General features: G+C 45.3%; 6 protein-coding genes across 6 annotated transcripts; 2 read left to right on the top strand and 4 right to left on the bottom strand.

The window, feature by feature from the left end:
• Positions 1-1,264: 1,264 nt before the first annotated feature.
• CCR75_004618 (uncharacterized protein) lies at positions 1,265-1,456 on the bottom strand (the record flags this gene model as incomplete). Its single annotated transcript, XM_067962704.1, has 1 exon — positions 1,265-1,456. One exon carries the CDS (start codon positions 1,454-1,456, stop codon positions 1,265-1,267), a length of 192 nt encoding a protein of 63 aa, XP_067823701.1.
• Positions 1,457-1,479: 23 nt separating this feature from the next.
• CCR75_004619 (uncharacterized protein) lies at positions 1,480-1,688 on the bottom strand (the record flags this gene model as incomplete). The annotated part of the gene is made up of 2 exons (XM_067962705.1): positions 1,480-1,592; positions 1,616-1,688. The coding sequence occupies 2 exons, from the start codon at positions 1,686-1,688 to the stop codon at positions 1,480-1,482; spliced, it is 186 nt and encodes a 61-aa protein (XP_067823702.1).
• Positions 1,689-1,760: 72 nt separating this feature from the next.
• On the bottom strand, positions 1,761-2,036 carry CCR75_004620 (uncharacterized protein; the record flags this gene model as incomplete). Its single annotated transcript, XM_067962706.1, has 1 exon — positions 1,761-2,036. The coding sequence occupies one exon, from the start codon at positions 2,034-2,036 to the stop codon at positions 1,761-1,763; it is 276 nt and encodes a 91-aa protein (XP_067823839.1).
• Positions 2,037-2,905: 869 nt separating this feature from the next.
• On the top strand, positions 2,906-4,432 carry CCR75_004621 (uncharacterized protein; the record flags this gene model as incomplete). The annotated part of the gene is made up of 5 exons (XM_067962707.1): positions 2,906-2,930; positions 2,991-3,428; positions 3,486-3,574; positions 3,648-4,031; positions 4,094-4,432. The coding sequence occupies 5 exons, from the start codon at positions 2,906-2,908 to the stop codon at positions 4,187-4,189; spliced, it is 1,032 nt and encodes a 343-aa protein (XP_067823838.1). The 3' UTR covers positions 4,190-4,432.
• Positions 4,433-4,553: 121 nt separating this feature from the next.
• Positions 4,554-8,775, top strand: CCR75_004622 (uncharacterized protein; the record flags this gene model as incomplete). Its single annotated transcript, XM_067962708.1, has 2 exons — positions 4,554-5,396; positions 5,462-8,775. Exon 2 carries the CDS (start codon positions 8,479-8,481, stop codon positions 8,773-8,775), a length of 297 nt encoding a protein of 98 aa, XP_067823837.1. The 5' UTR covers positions 4,554-5,396; positions 5,462-8,478.
• Positions 8,776-8,824: 49 nt separating this feature from the next.
• Positions 8,825-10,711, bottom strand: CCR75_004623 (uncharacterized protein; the record flags this gene model as incomplete). Its single annotated transcript, XM_067962709.1, has 1 exon — positions 8,825-10,711. The coding sequence occupies one exon, from the start codon at positions 10,709-10,711 to the stop codon at positions 8,825-8,827; it is 1,887 nt and encodes a 628-aa protein (XP_067823836.1).
• Between the last annotated feature and the right edge of the window lie 5,600 nt (positions 10,712-16,311).

Below are 16,311 nucleotides of genomic sequence, written 5' to 3'. Positions count from 1 at the left end.
ACGTACAGTGTACGCCACCTAACGTAAGGCACCACTCACAACTGAAGCAGTGTGAAGTGGGCTTGTACTGAAACAGTACAAGTCGTAGTGCCCCGTTACAGTATACCTTACTGCCATCGCTTTGCAACGCGATTTAGATAGCATTAGTATGCTTATTGGGCAGTGAGAAAATTACATTTTTTCTCAAATTCTACCCCACTTGCGATATGTTATTGTTTGGTAGCTCGTTAGCGTCGTAATCAACAAGGTGGTCAAGAAGCTTATTAACCAGCCTCGGCCTGTAGGCGCGTACATGAGCGGGCCAGGAATGCCATCGGCGCACTCACAATTTATGGGCTTTTTCGCGACCTTCTCAGTAATTTATACGGCAAAGAGGTGCGACTTTTTAAATTTGGCTGCCTTTGTCGTGGGTTGACACGCCGGTTGTGACCCAAGTTGTAACGGGGCACTATGACTTGTACTGTATCAGTACAAGTCCACTTCACACTGCTTCAGTTGTGAGTGGTGCCTTGCGTTAGGTGACGTACACTGTACGTGCAGAGGAAGACTTCCCTTAAGACAAGTTAACTTAAGAGGGTAAAATGAAAACTGTATTAATATAGTTAAGTGTCTGTTAATTTATCTTTGTAAATGCTGACTTAACTATAACCTAATACTAAACATGTAAATGAATTCTTATCTCTATCTTATCTTGTAACTCTCTTTGATTACTTCTACAGCTGATTAGTCTGCGGAATAAATAGACATAATGGCCTATACCTATTTATGGATAAGAATTCAAGAAATTACTATATAAAGTAATATCCTCCAAATATTATCTATCTTTTAGATAATATTAATTAACAACCTTTTAGTGTTAATTTCATGTAACGATACACCCCGTTACACTCAGCGTCTCACGCCAGCAAGGGCAGCGACACCTATTCTCATCCCTTGTGGACTACTCTACCCTGTTTTTTCAAAAAGCGTATCAGATACCACGGGCAAATGGTTGTGCGCAGAAAGGGTGTGGATTTAAGGAAGAGAGGGGTGTGATTATTAGAATTTGCGGAAAGGGTGCGAAAGGAAAAAGGGTGTGAATAGAAACAACACTTCCCCAATTTTATATTCCTTTTAAATTTCCCCTTACAGGAAATAATATTTATGCAACGGTACACCCCGTCACGAAAAGAGACGCTGAGACTTAAGGATCGAATCTGGATGACCTCAAACAGGCCATCATACCATCACGTACTCGCAGCTAAACCACCCTTAGAATTTAAGATTATTGGGCTGTAAGCACTTGACATAGATCGGTGTCGTGTGCCTCAGCACACCCATGAGTTCTGCCACCTGGGTGCAAAATCAACTCGGCACGATTGTCGTCGTTCATTGTCCGCATGGGTTTTTTTGCGCGATGGTCCTCCTCGCTTGTGGCTGCCTCATGATGGATCACTGCAGCAGACTTTTTGAACATGGCATGTAACAGTCGTGAGGGATTTAATGTAGTAAATCCAGCAAGTCGTCATGTAGATGGTCAGTATTCTTGGCTAGAAATTCATTAATATCATACGTCACGTCTCCAGCGTAGTGTCGAATGCTAAACTCGTCCTCTTAAAACGTCATTTGGCATAACTTGGATGTTTGTCCAAGTGGTCGCCACGATGAATCGTCAGCAACTGCTTGCCAGTTGTCTTGCGCCTAAGCATAAACTGTTCCGCTAGCAATGGCAAGAGCCCCAGTGGTGGCTTTTACATCAGGTCAAGGGAGTCCTGACTGTCTTAAAATTCCACAGAAGATGCGGCAGTGCCTTCGCGCGCATATCGTTCTTGCTCCAGTTCGAATACGTATTTAATGTACTGTTGCAGTAACATTTCATTAGTAAAGTTAATGCACACTTGTTTCAAACTGTTGCGGTGCATCACCTCAAAGCCGAACATGTCGAGAATGCCAATAGACAACGACGTACTAACACCACTATCAAATGTTACGTTTCCAAGATGCAAATTGGCGGCAAAGAAATCGAACATGGGGCGTTGGAAGCTTGAAATGTCCATACCAAGCTGCTCAAAACAGTGCCGAAACTTCTCAAATTTTTACGACTCGTCAACTTTGTCCGTCTCAACACAATCGCCATGTTTGAGTACATATAGTTTCATGCGTCATTTCGTAGCAGCAACGGTGACCGGCCAGTCTCACCATCGCCCATTATTGATCAGGCCTAGCTAAAAGCTGATTCAAAATGTAACAATTGCGTTCATTAACCTCAAGACGGAGTCTTTTCCAACAAAAAGTGGCGTCCGTAAACGTATAGCTCGTTACGTTCGAAACGTTGTGCAGCACATAAAGCAGTAACTATTCATGCATATTTTCCATCAAGACCACGTTCTCATGATCCGCAATGTGAGAAGCATCAAAGGTATGGAGCTGATCAATACCCAACGTCTATACTTTGACGTCTGCAGCATCCGGAAGGTACATTTGCACAGTTTTTTTGCAATCAATAGCAATTGACTGTACATCACCGATATGACACAGCACCAAGGCGTCAGCTACCCAAACTCTAGCACCTTCTCGCAATTGCCTTGCAATTCTCTACCCTAGTTGCACCTTCGTTCTAATTGAAATGCATGCCACTCTGCTGCGACGTAGCTTTGGGGCTTTCATAGCCCTTCCGAACGATTTGATTTTAAAGCGGTCGATTTGCAATTGTTCCAAATGAACGTTGAGCAAGCATTAAGCAATGGAAATAAGGACTCTTAATGCAAAGAAATTGATGCAGCGATAGATAATAGTGAAAGATACGTCGTTCGAAAACTTATTCAATCTAAAGTTAAAGTTACCCGTAATTCGTCGAGATCGTGTATTGTTGCTCGAATAGAATGTTGCCCCAAGTATTTACGACGTGGCACAACAAAGTCTCACAATGCACGGGGACTTGCGCGGCTTCTGTGCGTACCTAAGCGTTCCTCTCTCTTACTCGTAAACTAACACACGCATTAAATTTGTAGACAAAGCGCCAGTGACGTACGCTTTTTCAATCGCAGTTGGTGCCGCGAGTTCCACCAGCCTCTTATTTAATCGTGGCCACCTCCTGGCGCTGGATAGGGACGCAGTGCTGAGTCGATCTCAGTACTGGCGCCTCTTTTCAAGTCAATTAACATTTCAAAAGTATGTATTTATTACTCGAAATTTTTTGAAACGTCAAGGACTTACAGAATTGAAACGGTGCAGTGGACTAGCCGTGTCTCTCGGACTTTATTTTGTGTTTCAATTCCGAGTACTGGAGCGGCAATTGGGCTCTCGTAAATTTGGCAGTATCTTGTTTTTTACGCTCTTGATATCTGGAGTTATGCAGCATGTGGCGCTGAGATCTGTCCCTTCGTTAACCAATACCATTCCGGGAGGTCCATATCCCGTCATTGGAGCCTTTGCCGTTTACTATATTAGTATGTTGGTTACTGTGACGAAAATGAAAAGAATTCTCACTTTTGTATTTTTTCTAGAATTTATTCCAAAGCTGCATCCACGGATGTTAAGGGTTTGGGGGGTTTACTTTACCGATAAGTCGAGCACATACATCCTTATGCTCGTGGTACGGCTTACTTGATTTTTTTAAACTTTGAAAACTGTTTATTTTAAATCTTTTCCATATCTGCTTTGACTAGCTTTTTGCTCGCGATGTTCAAGCTTTGCTGCCATTTTTATTTGGCTCAATCCTTGGTTTTCTATTTAGCTCAACACGTCTTGGGCGACTGCGTGTGCCATCATTCATGTGCTCAATCTTTAGTCTGCTGCATCCGCTGTTTGATGTGGTGCCTCCGAGCGTCTTGGCGTTTCAACGACAACGGCGTGCTCTTGAGGCACGGCGACGAGTTAATGCTCGACTGAATCCAGGCGGCCTAGCGGTCCCAGCCGATGCAGGTCAAGGATTTCGAGACCAGTTACTGCCTGGTGCTGCGGGAGGCGCTCCGGTAGCTGATGGGGCTTTCATGTTGCCCCCTCACATGGCTGCTGCTCCTCCATCCGAGGACGCAATTCAACAGCTGACGGTAGGAAATTTTAGTTGATTTTTTTCACGAAGATGCAGACTAAAAAAAGACTATTACCATAGGCACTTGGGTTTGAAAGACACCAAGCACTTCGGGCACTTCAGTCGACAGACAATAATGTAGAAGCTGCTGCAAATCGTCTTTTAAATGGGTCGTAAAGGGCATAATTATGTCAAGGCATTTAGCGATTTCTGAAGTTTTCGCCAGTACTTGTATTGACGTTACGATATTGGAATCGAGAGGATTCCGTGTTACATTCTCTTAAAGGGTGCAGCTACTAAACCAAATAGTTTTGACGGTACTAAAGTTACTATTAGGTTTAAATTTATAAGCAGTTTTGTATAGTACCTCGCTAAGCATGGATGGTTATTTACCTGAACTACTACGATGTCGGATTTTGTGCGGTGTAACTCTTCATTGTAATTTACCAAAGGTATCAGTTTTTGTATCCAATGTAAATTACAATGACCTCACAAAAATCGGAGATTATAACATTTGAACTTTCTCAGAATCTACGGCAAGGCAGATCCTATTTTGCAATCTGATTCAACTATGATCTTCCCCGTCGTAATGCTTGCTGTGTTTGCCTTCCTTCCCACTAGCGCTCAAAGTGATACACGTAAACATCCTATAGTATACTCGGTCAGCGAAGAAGGCTCGTGTCACGGCTCTTCGACCGAGGATGTCTGCTTGAAAAACCACTGTGCTTGGTGTGAATGCGCGGCTGTTCCTTCGTCTTGCTACACCATCGCTGAAGCAGAAAAGTTGCCTTCTGCAATTTTTAAATGTAAGAAAGTGGAACTTTATTCGTCTTGGGACTTAACCACGGTCCCGTCGACGTCAGCCGAGCTCAGCAGACTATTTGAGTCCTGGAAATTCCATCACGCAAAGAGCTACGACTCTGCTATGCAGAATGAACTCCGTCGCGGAATCTTTGAGATCAATGCTCGATCTGTGGCGATGCACAACACTAAGGCTGACAAGAAATTTACCATGGAACTGAATGAATTCGCTGATCTCACATGGGACGAATTCCAAAGCTGGTACTTGGGCGCTCCGCAGCAGTGTTCAGCCACAGAGTCAAACGGCGTAGAATATGGTGATGTTCCAGCGCAAAAGGACTGGAGAGCTGATGAGGCCGTATCTCCTGTAAAGAACCAAGGAAAGTGCGGCTCGTGCTGGACGTTCTCGACAACGGGGTGTCTAGAGAGCCACGTTAAGCTGAAACATGGCAAATTTACAATTCTGTCGGAGCAAAATCTGCTCGATTGCGCTCAGAACTTTGATAATCATGGATGCAATGGTGGGTTGCCATCGCACGCTTTCGAATTTATCAAATACAATCAAGGATTGGACACGGAGGAGGTAACTTTAATGTGTAGTATTCAATATTATCACTCACGAGCTAATAAAACTCTTTCTTACGATAGACGTACCCATATGAAGCCAAGGAAGGTAAGTGCAAGTTTAATACATACCACGTTGGTGTGAAAGTGAACCAGGTAATGAATATAACGACTCGAGATGAGGAGGAGCTAAAGGCCGCGGTGGGTTCGGCTGGCCCCGTGAGCATTGCGTTTCAAGTCGTGTCAGACTTTCGATTCTACAAGTCTGGTGTTTACGAGTCGACCGAATGTCACTCGGGCGAGAAGGACGTAAATCACGCCGTTTTGGCTGTGGGGTACGGTGTCGAGGACGGCAAGAACCACTGGATCGTTAAAAATAGTTGGGGCACCAAGTGGGGCATGGATGGCTTTTTCCAGATCAAACGCGGTGTTAACATGTGCGGTGTGGCTGACTGCGCCTCGTACCCTATCGTTGCATGAAGGCAGGGAAAGACGATTTGCGTACTGCATGTTTGGACAGTATTCAGAAACATGTTTAAAGCAAAAGTCTAACTGTCCGCCAAATAAACTTCTTTAAGATACATTCAAATCTAAAGCGAAATTTGTATATCTTTACCCCAAAGAAAAACAGCTGTGGCAAATTTTGTCTTAACGAATCTTATTTTGTGGCTAACGGATAGCGCGTCACGATTGCAATAGCATGGACGAAAAGCTACCGCTTAAAAGCTCACGAACGCGTTTAGACCGCAAGCAATCGCGTCGGATTCCGCTTACCGATGGCGCCAAGAATGCGCAACGAAAGCTTCAGCTCGCTTGCGTTTGTTCACTGCTCTTTATGTGCGCTGAGATCGTCGGAGGTTTTCTCGCAGGCAGCCTGGCCATCATGACAGATGCCGCGCACTTGCTCTCGGATGTTGCGGGGTTTTGCATCTCCTTGTTTGCCATCTGGGTAAGCACGCTGCCGGCCTCAAATCGTCTGAGCTTTGGCTTTCAACGGGCTGAGGTGATTGGGGCCGTGACCAGTGTACTGGTTATCTGGGTACTCACGGGGGTATTGGTTTACGCTGCGGTCGAGCGCTTTATGGAGTGTCTCAAACCTGACCCGAAAGAGCATGTGAATGGCAAACTTATGTTTATTGTGGCATGCATTGGCCTGTGTGTCAACCTCGTACTAATGCATATTCTAGGCCACGGACACAGCCACGAAGGAGGTGGTCACGGCCACTCCCACGGTGTTGAAAGTAGTTATAAGCACGCTCATAGGGGTAACGACTCAGGACCGCGAAGCGAAGGAAGGGAGCATGGCCAGGGCCATTCTCACGAGAATCACGGCCACTCTTATGGCGAACACAGCCACGGAGACCTTGAAATTGGTCAAGAGGAAGCCATCAAGGCCACAAAAAATCTTGAAAATTTGAACATCCAAGCTGCGTACATGCACGCGCTGGGAGACTTCGTCCAGAGCGTCGGTGTGTGCATCGCCGGTGGCATCATCTGGTACAAGCCCGAGTGGCAAATTGCCGATCCCATTGCTACGTTCATTTTCTCTCTCCTGGTCCTTGCCACAACGATTGGAATCGTTGGTGACAGTATTCACGTGCTCATGGAAGGCACACCCGAAGGCATTCATGCTGATGAGATTGAGCAAGGGTTACGTCGCTGCTCGTCCGTGGTGGCCGTGCATGATTTGCACATTTGGTCGCTGAGCGCTGGCCTGCCGTCGTTGAGCGTTCACTTGGTGTCTGACGATGCAGAGACGGCATTGCATGCCGCACAGCGCTTTCTCATGTCGATGGGCATTACCCACACGACAATCCAGATCGAAAAGACCGCGACGCTTTACCCGCGCAACTGCAAGTCGGACCTCAAATGTGGTCAGGACTCACCAAAACATAACGGCTAGAGTTTAGAGCTGTGTGTAGGAAAAAATCTTCTGGCTGAAGTACCTCAATAGATTATTAAATCGATGTAATAGTTTTTCTTAGCTTATATCTGTGGCAGCTGAAAAAAATCTGCGTGATCGAATATAATGCTTCTGACATGCAGCTCCCTAAATGTTGAATGTTTGATTGGTTATATCGGACGGTGCGAAGCACAATTTGGCTGTGCTGAAACATTTAGTTCAGCCTTATAAAAATAAATGCGAGTCCTTTAATGTTTCGCACACTTTTAGATCTTAGTGATTACTCTGTGAATATCGCAGGTTTTCTGATGAATTACTTAGAAGTGATCCCCGTCTTTTGAGCCAAAACGTAGCTCAAAGGCATCTGTCGCCTACATTAAGTAACCTGATTTCTCCCGACCTTCGACATACATGACCAAGAGCTCTGCATCTCCCGCCTTTAAAACCTTCGTGGATGCCTCCGTAAGTGTTTTGCACATTAAATATTAAAAGCTGTGTCGTTTTGTCAGAACCAACAAATGCAAGATCATCAAAAGATACAAACTTTTATGGCTGTTGCAGGCAGGTGCCACGGGTACGCTAATTGCCGCTCTGTTGCTCCACCCACTCGACGTAGTAAAGACGCGGCATCAGGTGGACGTAGACATGGACGTAGACATTGGTAAAGAAAGAGAGACGAGAAATACCAAGAGCACATTAGTATCAATTCGCAACAACAAAACGCACAACCTGTTTGTGGCCGTATGGTTAATGTATCGCCAGGAAGGAATCGATGGTCTCTTTGCTGGTTGGAGATCGAAAGCTGCGCACACAGTGCTTTCAAACTTTGCCTGTTTCTATTGATATTCGTTCCTCAAAACGGCAGTTGAAAAACACTCGAGCGAGCCCGTCTCTACGGGAATGAGTCTTCTCATGGCTTCGACAGCTGGAGCCCTTGACACGACCATGACTCTTCCACTAGAGATGATTAATGCACGCGCTCAGATTCAGTCCCGTGATGATCAATGCAATGGTACTGGTATTAAATGTGAGAAAAAAGCGCCGCAACAACGTACCATGATTGGTGTTGCTAAGAAAATTCATGCCGAGATTGGATTTTGGTCATTCTGGAAGGGATATGTTACGTATTTGAGGTCAGCAATCCATTCATTAACTACACAATCTCGAAACATTAAAAGCGCAGCTACGGCACTCCAAAATGGCGGCTGATAATGCCCAGTGCGTGAGCTCACTTACGGTGCTGGAGGCATTTCTTCTCGCGGCTATTGCGAAGGCAGCAGCAACCATTCTCACTTACCCTTTTATTCGTGCAAAGGTGCTGCTGCAAGCACAAAAAAGTGACAATGCACATGCAAACATGTATACTTCGATAGTAGAGGTACTTCAGGGTATTGGTGAGCTGGAAGGCCTTCGTGGTTATTTTAAGGGCTGCTCCGCACAACTTTTCAACACGGTTCTTAAAAGTGCTTTACTTGTCATGACCAAGGAACAATAGGTCAAACGGCAGAGGAGGCTATAATTTGAAGAAGGACTTTGTGTCGGACCTAAGCAATATCAATATTAATAATCTTAATGTCTTCAACTGGCTTATCCGACTTGTCCACGCGGGTGTTTTCAATGCTAGAGACGACATCCTTGCCGTTTTCGACGCGTCCGAACACAGTATGTTTATTGTCGAGCCACGGAGTCGGCACAGTCGTGATGAAAAATTGCGATCCATTCGTGCTGGGGCCAGCGTTGGCCATCGATAAAGTAAACGGCCGATCGTGTCGTAAATTCCGGTGAAACTCGTCTTCAAACTCTCCACCCCATATCGATTCTCCACCAGTTCCATCCCCCTGTGGGTCACCCGTTTGGACCATAAAGTTTTTGATCACACGATGAAAAATTAAATTGTCGTAGTACCCATTGCGAGCATGGGTACAAAAGTTTTCAACAGTTCGTGGACACTCTTTTCCAAACAGCTTGAGTGTAATATCACCCATTGTAGTATGCATCACAGCCGTGTGTCCAGAAATGACTGAACTCGACTCCGTCGCGACTTGGGCTTCTTCGAGCGTAGGTTTTTCATTCAAAACATCGCGACCCGTTCCAGTGGCTTGCTGCTCGTCGTCTTCAGGTTCTCGAGATGAGAAGAGAAAGAAACGATTGCGTTTAAACGATGTACAGAATAGAGTTGGATCAATCAAGTCTCGTTCATTAATAGCATCCGTCATCACTTGAGCTTCGTACTTCAGTCCCGACGTCGCCTTGAGATGCTTTTCAAACTGCGTACTCACCTTTGGCTTTCCCTGAAACAGATTCAAACGCAAGAAACGGTCCGAGTTTTCCACTTTGCCAAGCACCCGAGCGACGGTATTCGTCTCAATATTTACGACCTTGATCCCAACGAGCGTCGCGTACAAGATGAAAAAGCCCGATTCGTCAAATACACAATTTGAGACAACGTCCGAGTTAGCCAATTCTCGCTCTACCGCAGCGCGTCGGCCAAAGTCAAGAGCATCCAAATGCAGTGCTTCGTCCGCCTGTGCGTCTTCAAACACGGTCAGACTCTCATCGTACTTGCGTCGCAACTTGCCCGTGGCGAATCGAAAGACTCGAATTTGATTGTCCTTGGCCGACACGACAAAGCTCTGGCCGTTTAGCGAGACATCAATGGCCGTCGCGAATGTCTTACACTTGGCCAACTCAAAAAGATCGGTCTCGCTTTTGAATTTAAACTGAATCGCTCGAGGTTCCTTCCGTGGAAAGACATACGTATCGGCGTCCCAATACTCAAGCAACCCGTTGTGGTCGGCCGAAATCACGCAGTTGGCCATGGCATTATAGCACAGAGCCGTAACAGACGCCGCATGAAGTTTACTAATGACGTGCACAGGCTCATTGGATGAGCTCTCGGCCGTGTAGATCCGTAGGACTGAACTCGCCTTGTCCGCGACCACGACTTTAGGATCAATTGCGCCTTTGGCTGAGATCCAACAGCATTCAGCTGGTGTATATGTCACGCTAAGCATGTTGACCATATCAAACGCCAGCACGTCGTAGAATTTAATGCTGCGGTCGGCTGACGTACTGCACAGTCGTAGACCGTCGGCCGACACGGCCAGACCGCAAATCTCGCTCAGATGGGCCTTGTAATGTTTCACGAACTCAATTCCTTTGCCCATTTTCTTCCAAAATTTGACGTGGCCATCTACGCTAGCTGTTATGATAAATTGCGTCTCGGGGGCCACCAGTACGTGCGAGACGGTGGTGCGATGCATGAAACTGCGCTCGTACATGGCCGCACTTGGCAAGTTATTTAAGTACATTGATTCAAATGGCAGCGTCTTAGTCCTCTTCTTGACTGGTGGAAGTGGCATGGGCATCGGCATTGGTCCCTCATCATCCGAGCTGCCCGAAAGCTCGTCGCGCGAATGCTTTGCCGGCATGTTTTTGATGGTGTACACCACACTGAATTGGAAGATAGATGTAATTACCTAAACACACGAAAATTATCCAAATTCGTGGTTGGTAAAAAAAGTAATTATTGTATTTTATTGACTGATTCGTTATGGGGCGCAGATCCAAGCCCCCTTTGCTTATCTTGCACGACCTAGTCACAAGCCAGGACTGCGATTCTTTTTGTCACTATACAAAGGTTGGCACACCCCAACGTCGTCGTCTCGGCATGTTAAAGACTTCACAGATTCGATGCAAAAACAGCATCGGTCTGAATTCGCAAAATGTCGCTGGATTCCCCAAGCGTCCGGAACGCTAATTTCGGCAGCGCTAGACGAGGAATCATAGGTTTAGAGCCTATGGACCTCTCGTATATGAAGAGCGAGAAACCTCGCTCTACAAGTTACGAAGGACGCGAATTCAACGCTATTGCGTTTTCGCAACAGCGTGGCGATCGTCAAAAATTACGGTTGAGGTCAGAGGTGTGGAGCGCTTTGCTGAATCAGTAACGTCAAAAGAATTTGCTGGACTTTTGGCGAAAGTTGCTTCTCACACACAAACATTGTGTGCAACTTACTGCCCAGGTGATAAAATAAACCTCTTCACCTTAAAAATAATTGTGGCAAACATATAATTTGCCGCTAAAGTCCCTAGTCGATTGTGGGTGTCGAAATATTTGATTCGACGCCAATCGCTCGAAGATCGCAGACTCAAAGTATTGAGCGCGATATCCCTCTAACGACGATGACAGTGGGCCTAGCAGCATGCGCATCTATAACAGTAAAGAAACGTGTAGTTGCTATCCAATACACGTTAAAGGGTAAACTGTACGATGACGATTTTATCGTGCTAAATTTAAATGACAAATTTGATGTCATCCTACAATTACCATGGCTCAAAAAGTACGAGCCATGCATAAACTGCAGCATAAAGCCGTGTCGACACCTGCCTCTCGTTCATCAGATAGCCTTCTACTGAACATATTGGAGCGTCTACAAACGTGTAGATAAACTACGAGTGAGTGTGATAGCCCCACTTGTGCTTAGGCCCTATTTACGAATGCAGAGACCTCGGTGTGCCTAACCATCACACTGTGACAAGTACAGACAGCGTCGAAGGTCCACCATTGTGACGTGGACATAGTTTCCGACGGCTGTGCACAAGTAAAGACTGCGCTACTTGGAAAAGTTGAGTGGTACGAAACGAGGATGCTTGCCTAGAAAGCAACATCCAATAAAAGTTGATACGTCTGTTTATGAAAGCGAAAGTCCTAGATCGACTGGAGAGTCAATCGATGAGGATCTTGCTGTGGCGCAACCACAGCTAGAGGCAGTTAGGGAGGATACCTTACAAATAGATTATGTGGGAATAAGTCCCCGTAGACCTGTGGTCAAAGGTTACCAGGTACCTTTGAAAATAAGTTTTAAAGAGGAAACTGATACATTAAATGCCTTAGTAAAAAATGGATCAAGTGTAGGCACTTATACACTAGATCTGATACCTCCTCCGAAGTTAATTTTGGAGATAACTCAATTGCCAACGCTCAAACCTAAACGGTTCTTGCGTGATCCGCGTAGTTGCAAAGTCAAGGAGATCTGCGTACTTGTCAAGATGACAAGTACGTGGCCGATATTAGGTCATCAATAGTATTTCCTGAAAACAAACAGGTTCTCAGCATCTCATCGATGGACGAAAGTGTCCTCGATGAAAAGACTCGGTTGAAACGTTGTACGTCTCAATGTTGAGAACCTTTGAAGACAAATCCATTTTATAAGGATTTGATCGAATTAAAAGATGTATTTCCTGATTCCGTACCGTGCGAGTTGCCTAAGGATAAAGGCTTTCGACACAAATAGAACTAATGCCAGGTTCAAAATACTGTGTCATGAAACAGTGGTCATTCCCTCGTGGACAAATATTGGCGTTTGATAAATTCTATGCCGATCGCTTAGCAGTGGGCCATGTGAGGGAGTCAACTTCCCCACATAGCTCTCCGACCTTCTGTGTGCGTAAAGCAACAAAGGATGGAGGATTGTGCATGCATTGAACGCTGCAACGGTACCGGCCCAAACGCCGATACCACGAAAAGACGTAATCATTGATGGTAGGTCAAAGAGTACTATTTTGTCGTCAATGGATCTGATGGATGGTATTTATCAGATCCTTATGCGTGAACAGCATATCCCGTGCACAGCAATTAGCCCCTTAAGAGGAATGCTTTACAACAGATGTGTTGAGATCCGTGCGGGATTTCGCACCGAGTCATTCTGATGACGTCTTCGTTCATAGCAGAACCATTAACGGAAAGTCGGATGTTAAAGTACATCGTACCCATGTCCGAAAGGCTCTTACAGATATGCGTAAGCATAAGGTGTATGCAAGTCTCAAGAAGTCTATATTCGCTGCAAGCGAAATGCCACTTCGTGGGTGCATCGTAGTAAACACGGTGTGCGCCCTGATCCGGAAAAAAATCAAGGCGATCACTGATTGGCCTGTGCTAGTCGAGGTAAAGGTACTTCGAAAGCCCCTCGGCTTAGCGGCGTACTTACGCAAGTACTCCCGCAATTATGTCAAAATGACAGTACATCTTTCTTCTTTGTTGAAGAGAAATGTAAAGCGGTCATGGAACGCTGATTGTCAGCGTTCCTTTTGAGGGCATCCAGCAAAGCTTGATGAATCGTCAATCCTGGCGATTGCAGACCAAGGCAGATCATTTCATGTTGGCTGTGACGCCGGCGATTTTGCAATCGGCTTTGCGCAATTGCAATATGACACAGACGGCGCAGAGCGCGCCGTCTGTGTCATTTACGTCAAGTTCAACCAGTTAAATGGAAGTATTCAGTTTAGGATCTATCTTTTGGAAGATAGACTGTTCATTGTATATACGGATCACGCGTCTTAACGTACGGTCGTTAAAAGCCCACACCTTTCGCAGAGAATGACGAGATGGTTGTCTTTCTTCGCGGAGTATAAATACTTCGTGGAGTATAAACCAGGAGGAATAAACTTTAAAGATTCCTGTGTAAAACCATTCTCTTTCTTTAACTGTAAATGTGAAACTGCTACTCATTTTTATATCTGTTCCTATACCTCCCCACATATTGTTCACATTAACCACAGCGCTGTCGTTTCACTGACATCGAAGCCGCGAATAGTCGCCCATCGCTGAAACTCCATCACTGTCTGTAAGCCACATAGATACCATCTCCCAACACTCCTTCTCGGCCATGCTGTGGTTAATGCAGGTTCACAAGAGCGCGCAGACTGTCAAGCTTGTGCGAATCCAGCGCCTTTGTCAACACGTCAGCAACCATCTTGTCCGAAGGTACGTATTGTGGAGCTATTATACCACGTCTCGCTTGACCCCACACAAATGTGACACTTATGTCAATATGTACTGCTTTTGCAGGTGATGACTCCCCCTACAAGTGCTTGATGGCAGCCTGATTGTCAACCATCATTTATATGGGGGTCAAGATTACGAGGTCCAACTCCTGCAGCTATTCCCGGACTCCAAGTTGCTCACGAGCTGCATCCAAAGTGGCGACAAATTTTGCTCCATTGTCGACAATGAAACGCCACCTTGTTTTTTGCAAGTCCAGGTAATGATCATTCCATTTAACATCGTGATTGCACCTGTCAACGACTTCCGATCGGATTGTTTTTTTTGCTGCAAAATAGCGCCGCTATACGATAACAGTCTCAAGGGACTTCCATCAGGATGATCGGTGGACATGTGCATCTTGAGCGCTTGAGTTCCTTTAAGGTTACGTAGAATGCATTTTGCTAAATTCCAGTCGCGTACAGTTGGTTGTTGTGTTTTTTTTGTCTTGTTGCATTATGAGCAGAGAAAGCAATATCTGGTCGTGTACAACGTGCCACCCACAGTGTGCTGCCCACAAGAGACTGCAAACTCTTCATAGTTGGCTGACCTTCACTCGTGTATACCGGTAGCAGATCTTCACGTCCATGAGATAAGTCGTACCAATCGTCACCAATTTGTGTGCTTATAGCTTTAATCAGTTCCATATTTGCACTTACAATATCTCGTTAATCGGCTCTTGTTGATCTATAAATACCCTCCATTTTCCATCGTTACAATGCGCATACTGGTGAAAAATTTGCTGACGCGTCCAAGCTGCTTGGTCGACAGCGATGAAAGACCTTGAAAAAACAAACTCCTCAATCAGATTAGCACGAGTCGATGTTACTAAGAGGTCATCGACGTAAACACCAACAGATATTGTGTACTTTGTGGTAAAGCCACACATCAGTAATGCATCGCGAAAACCCAGCTTCAGTGAGCTTGTCGTGAAGAAGTTGTCTCCCCAAACGCCTAGCCTATTTTAAACCATACAGATTCTTCTTCAACTTTTGCACAGGTTCGTCGCTTGGCTTCAAATTGTTTGAGCTCTTCATCCGTGAAAACAATTCCGCCTGGCACACTCAGGTATATGTCCAATCCGCTTTCCTTGTCAGCTTGCGCATATGCATTTATACAACGCCATGATGAGCAGGAAATTTCCAAATGGACGATTAAACCAAAAAGGTTTTGTATCCAGGACTGCAGCGAATGATAAAAAGAAATCAACCCTGAATTTTTGCGCGTTTCCACGAACAAGTCGGGCCTTAAAACGCTCAATTTTACGTTGTGCGTCAGTCTTCGTCTTAAATACCCATTTACTGTGCAGGGCATATATGTCCTTAGGATATTTAATGACTTCAAGAACGCCAAGTCGGCTTAACACAGACAGCTCTTCGTCCATAGCTTTAACTCATTCATCCGACTTTTGGCTTCTTATAGCCTCGCCATAATTTAATGGATCGCATTCAGTGATGTGATTCACTTCCGTCGTGATAACCTCCTTCCGATGATCGTCATCCAGCGAAAAGCTTGCTCTCGAGCGCGTTTCATACCTCGATCTCTGCCAGGCCTTGTTCCTCTTCTTCTGAGTTTTGTTTCGAGTAGTGTTTGCGCAGCAATCTCTGACGAAGCACTCGTTGCTTCATCTCCTTCTAACGTCTCTATGTCATCGCCATTCTCGACACTAATTTTACGCTAAATATGTGAATTCTGTGCATCAGTCAATGTCTCGATATTTTTTTACATGCCGAGTGACAATGACCACTTTCTCTTGCTTCAAAACGCACGATATCCTTTCACCTCGTTACTCTTGCCAACAATCACTCCGACTCGTGCTCGTCGCTGATGAGATTTTTTGCGTGGGTCCCAGTAAACTGTGCATATCGATACAATTGCCACGATAGAGCTAAAATCATGAACTTTTTATGTCAACTTCGATAGATGATGCCCTATTTTGGTTGGAGCATCTCGGGCTCTAATTGAGTATGTATGCAGCGAGCTCCACGGCATGTCCCCAGAAATACAGAGGTAGCCCGCAGACAGATATCATACACCTTGCCATGCTCAAGATGGCCCTATGCATGCGCACTGCCTTTCCATTTGACGCTTGATTTCTAACTTCAGACACTTGACGCGCGACCCCAGTTCTCTTGCAAAATAAATTAACGTTCTGATATCCACCGCCTCTATCGGTATGCAGAATGTGAATTTTTATAATTTCTTGGC

This window comes from Bremia lactucae, linkage group LG19 (assembly GCF_004359215.1).
Source record: "Bremia lactucae strain SF5 linkage group LG19, whole genome shotgun sequence".
Classification (NCBI taxonomy): Eukaryota; Oomycota; class Peronosporomycetes; order Peronosporales; family Peronosporaceae; genus Bremia; species Bremia lactucae.
The sequence above is the reverse complement of the archived record's forward strand: the minus strand, read 5'-3'. Positions and strand labels throughout refer to the sequence as shown.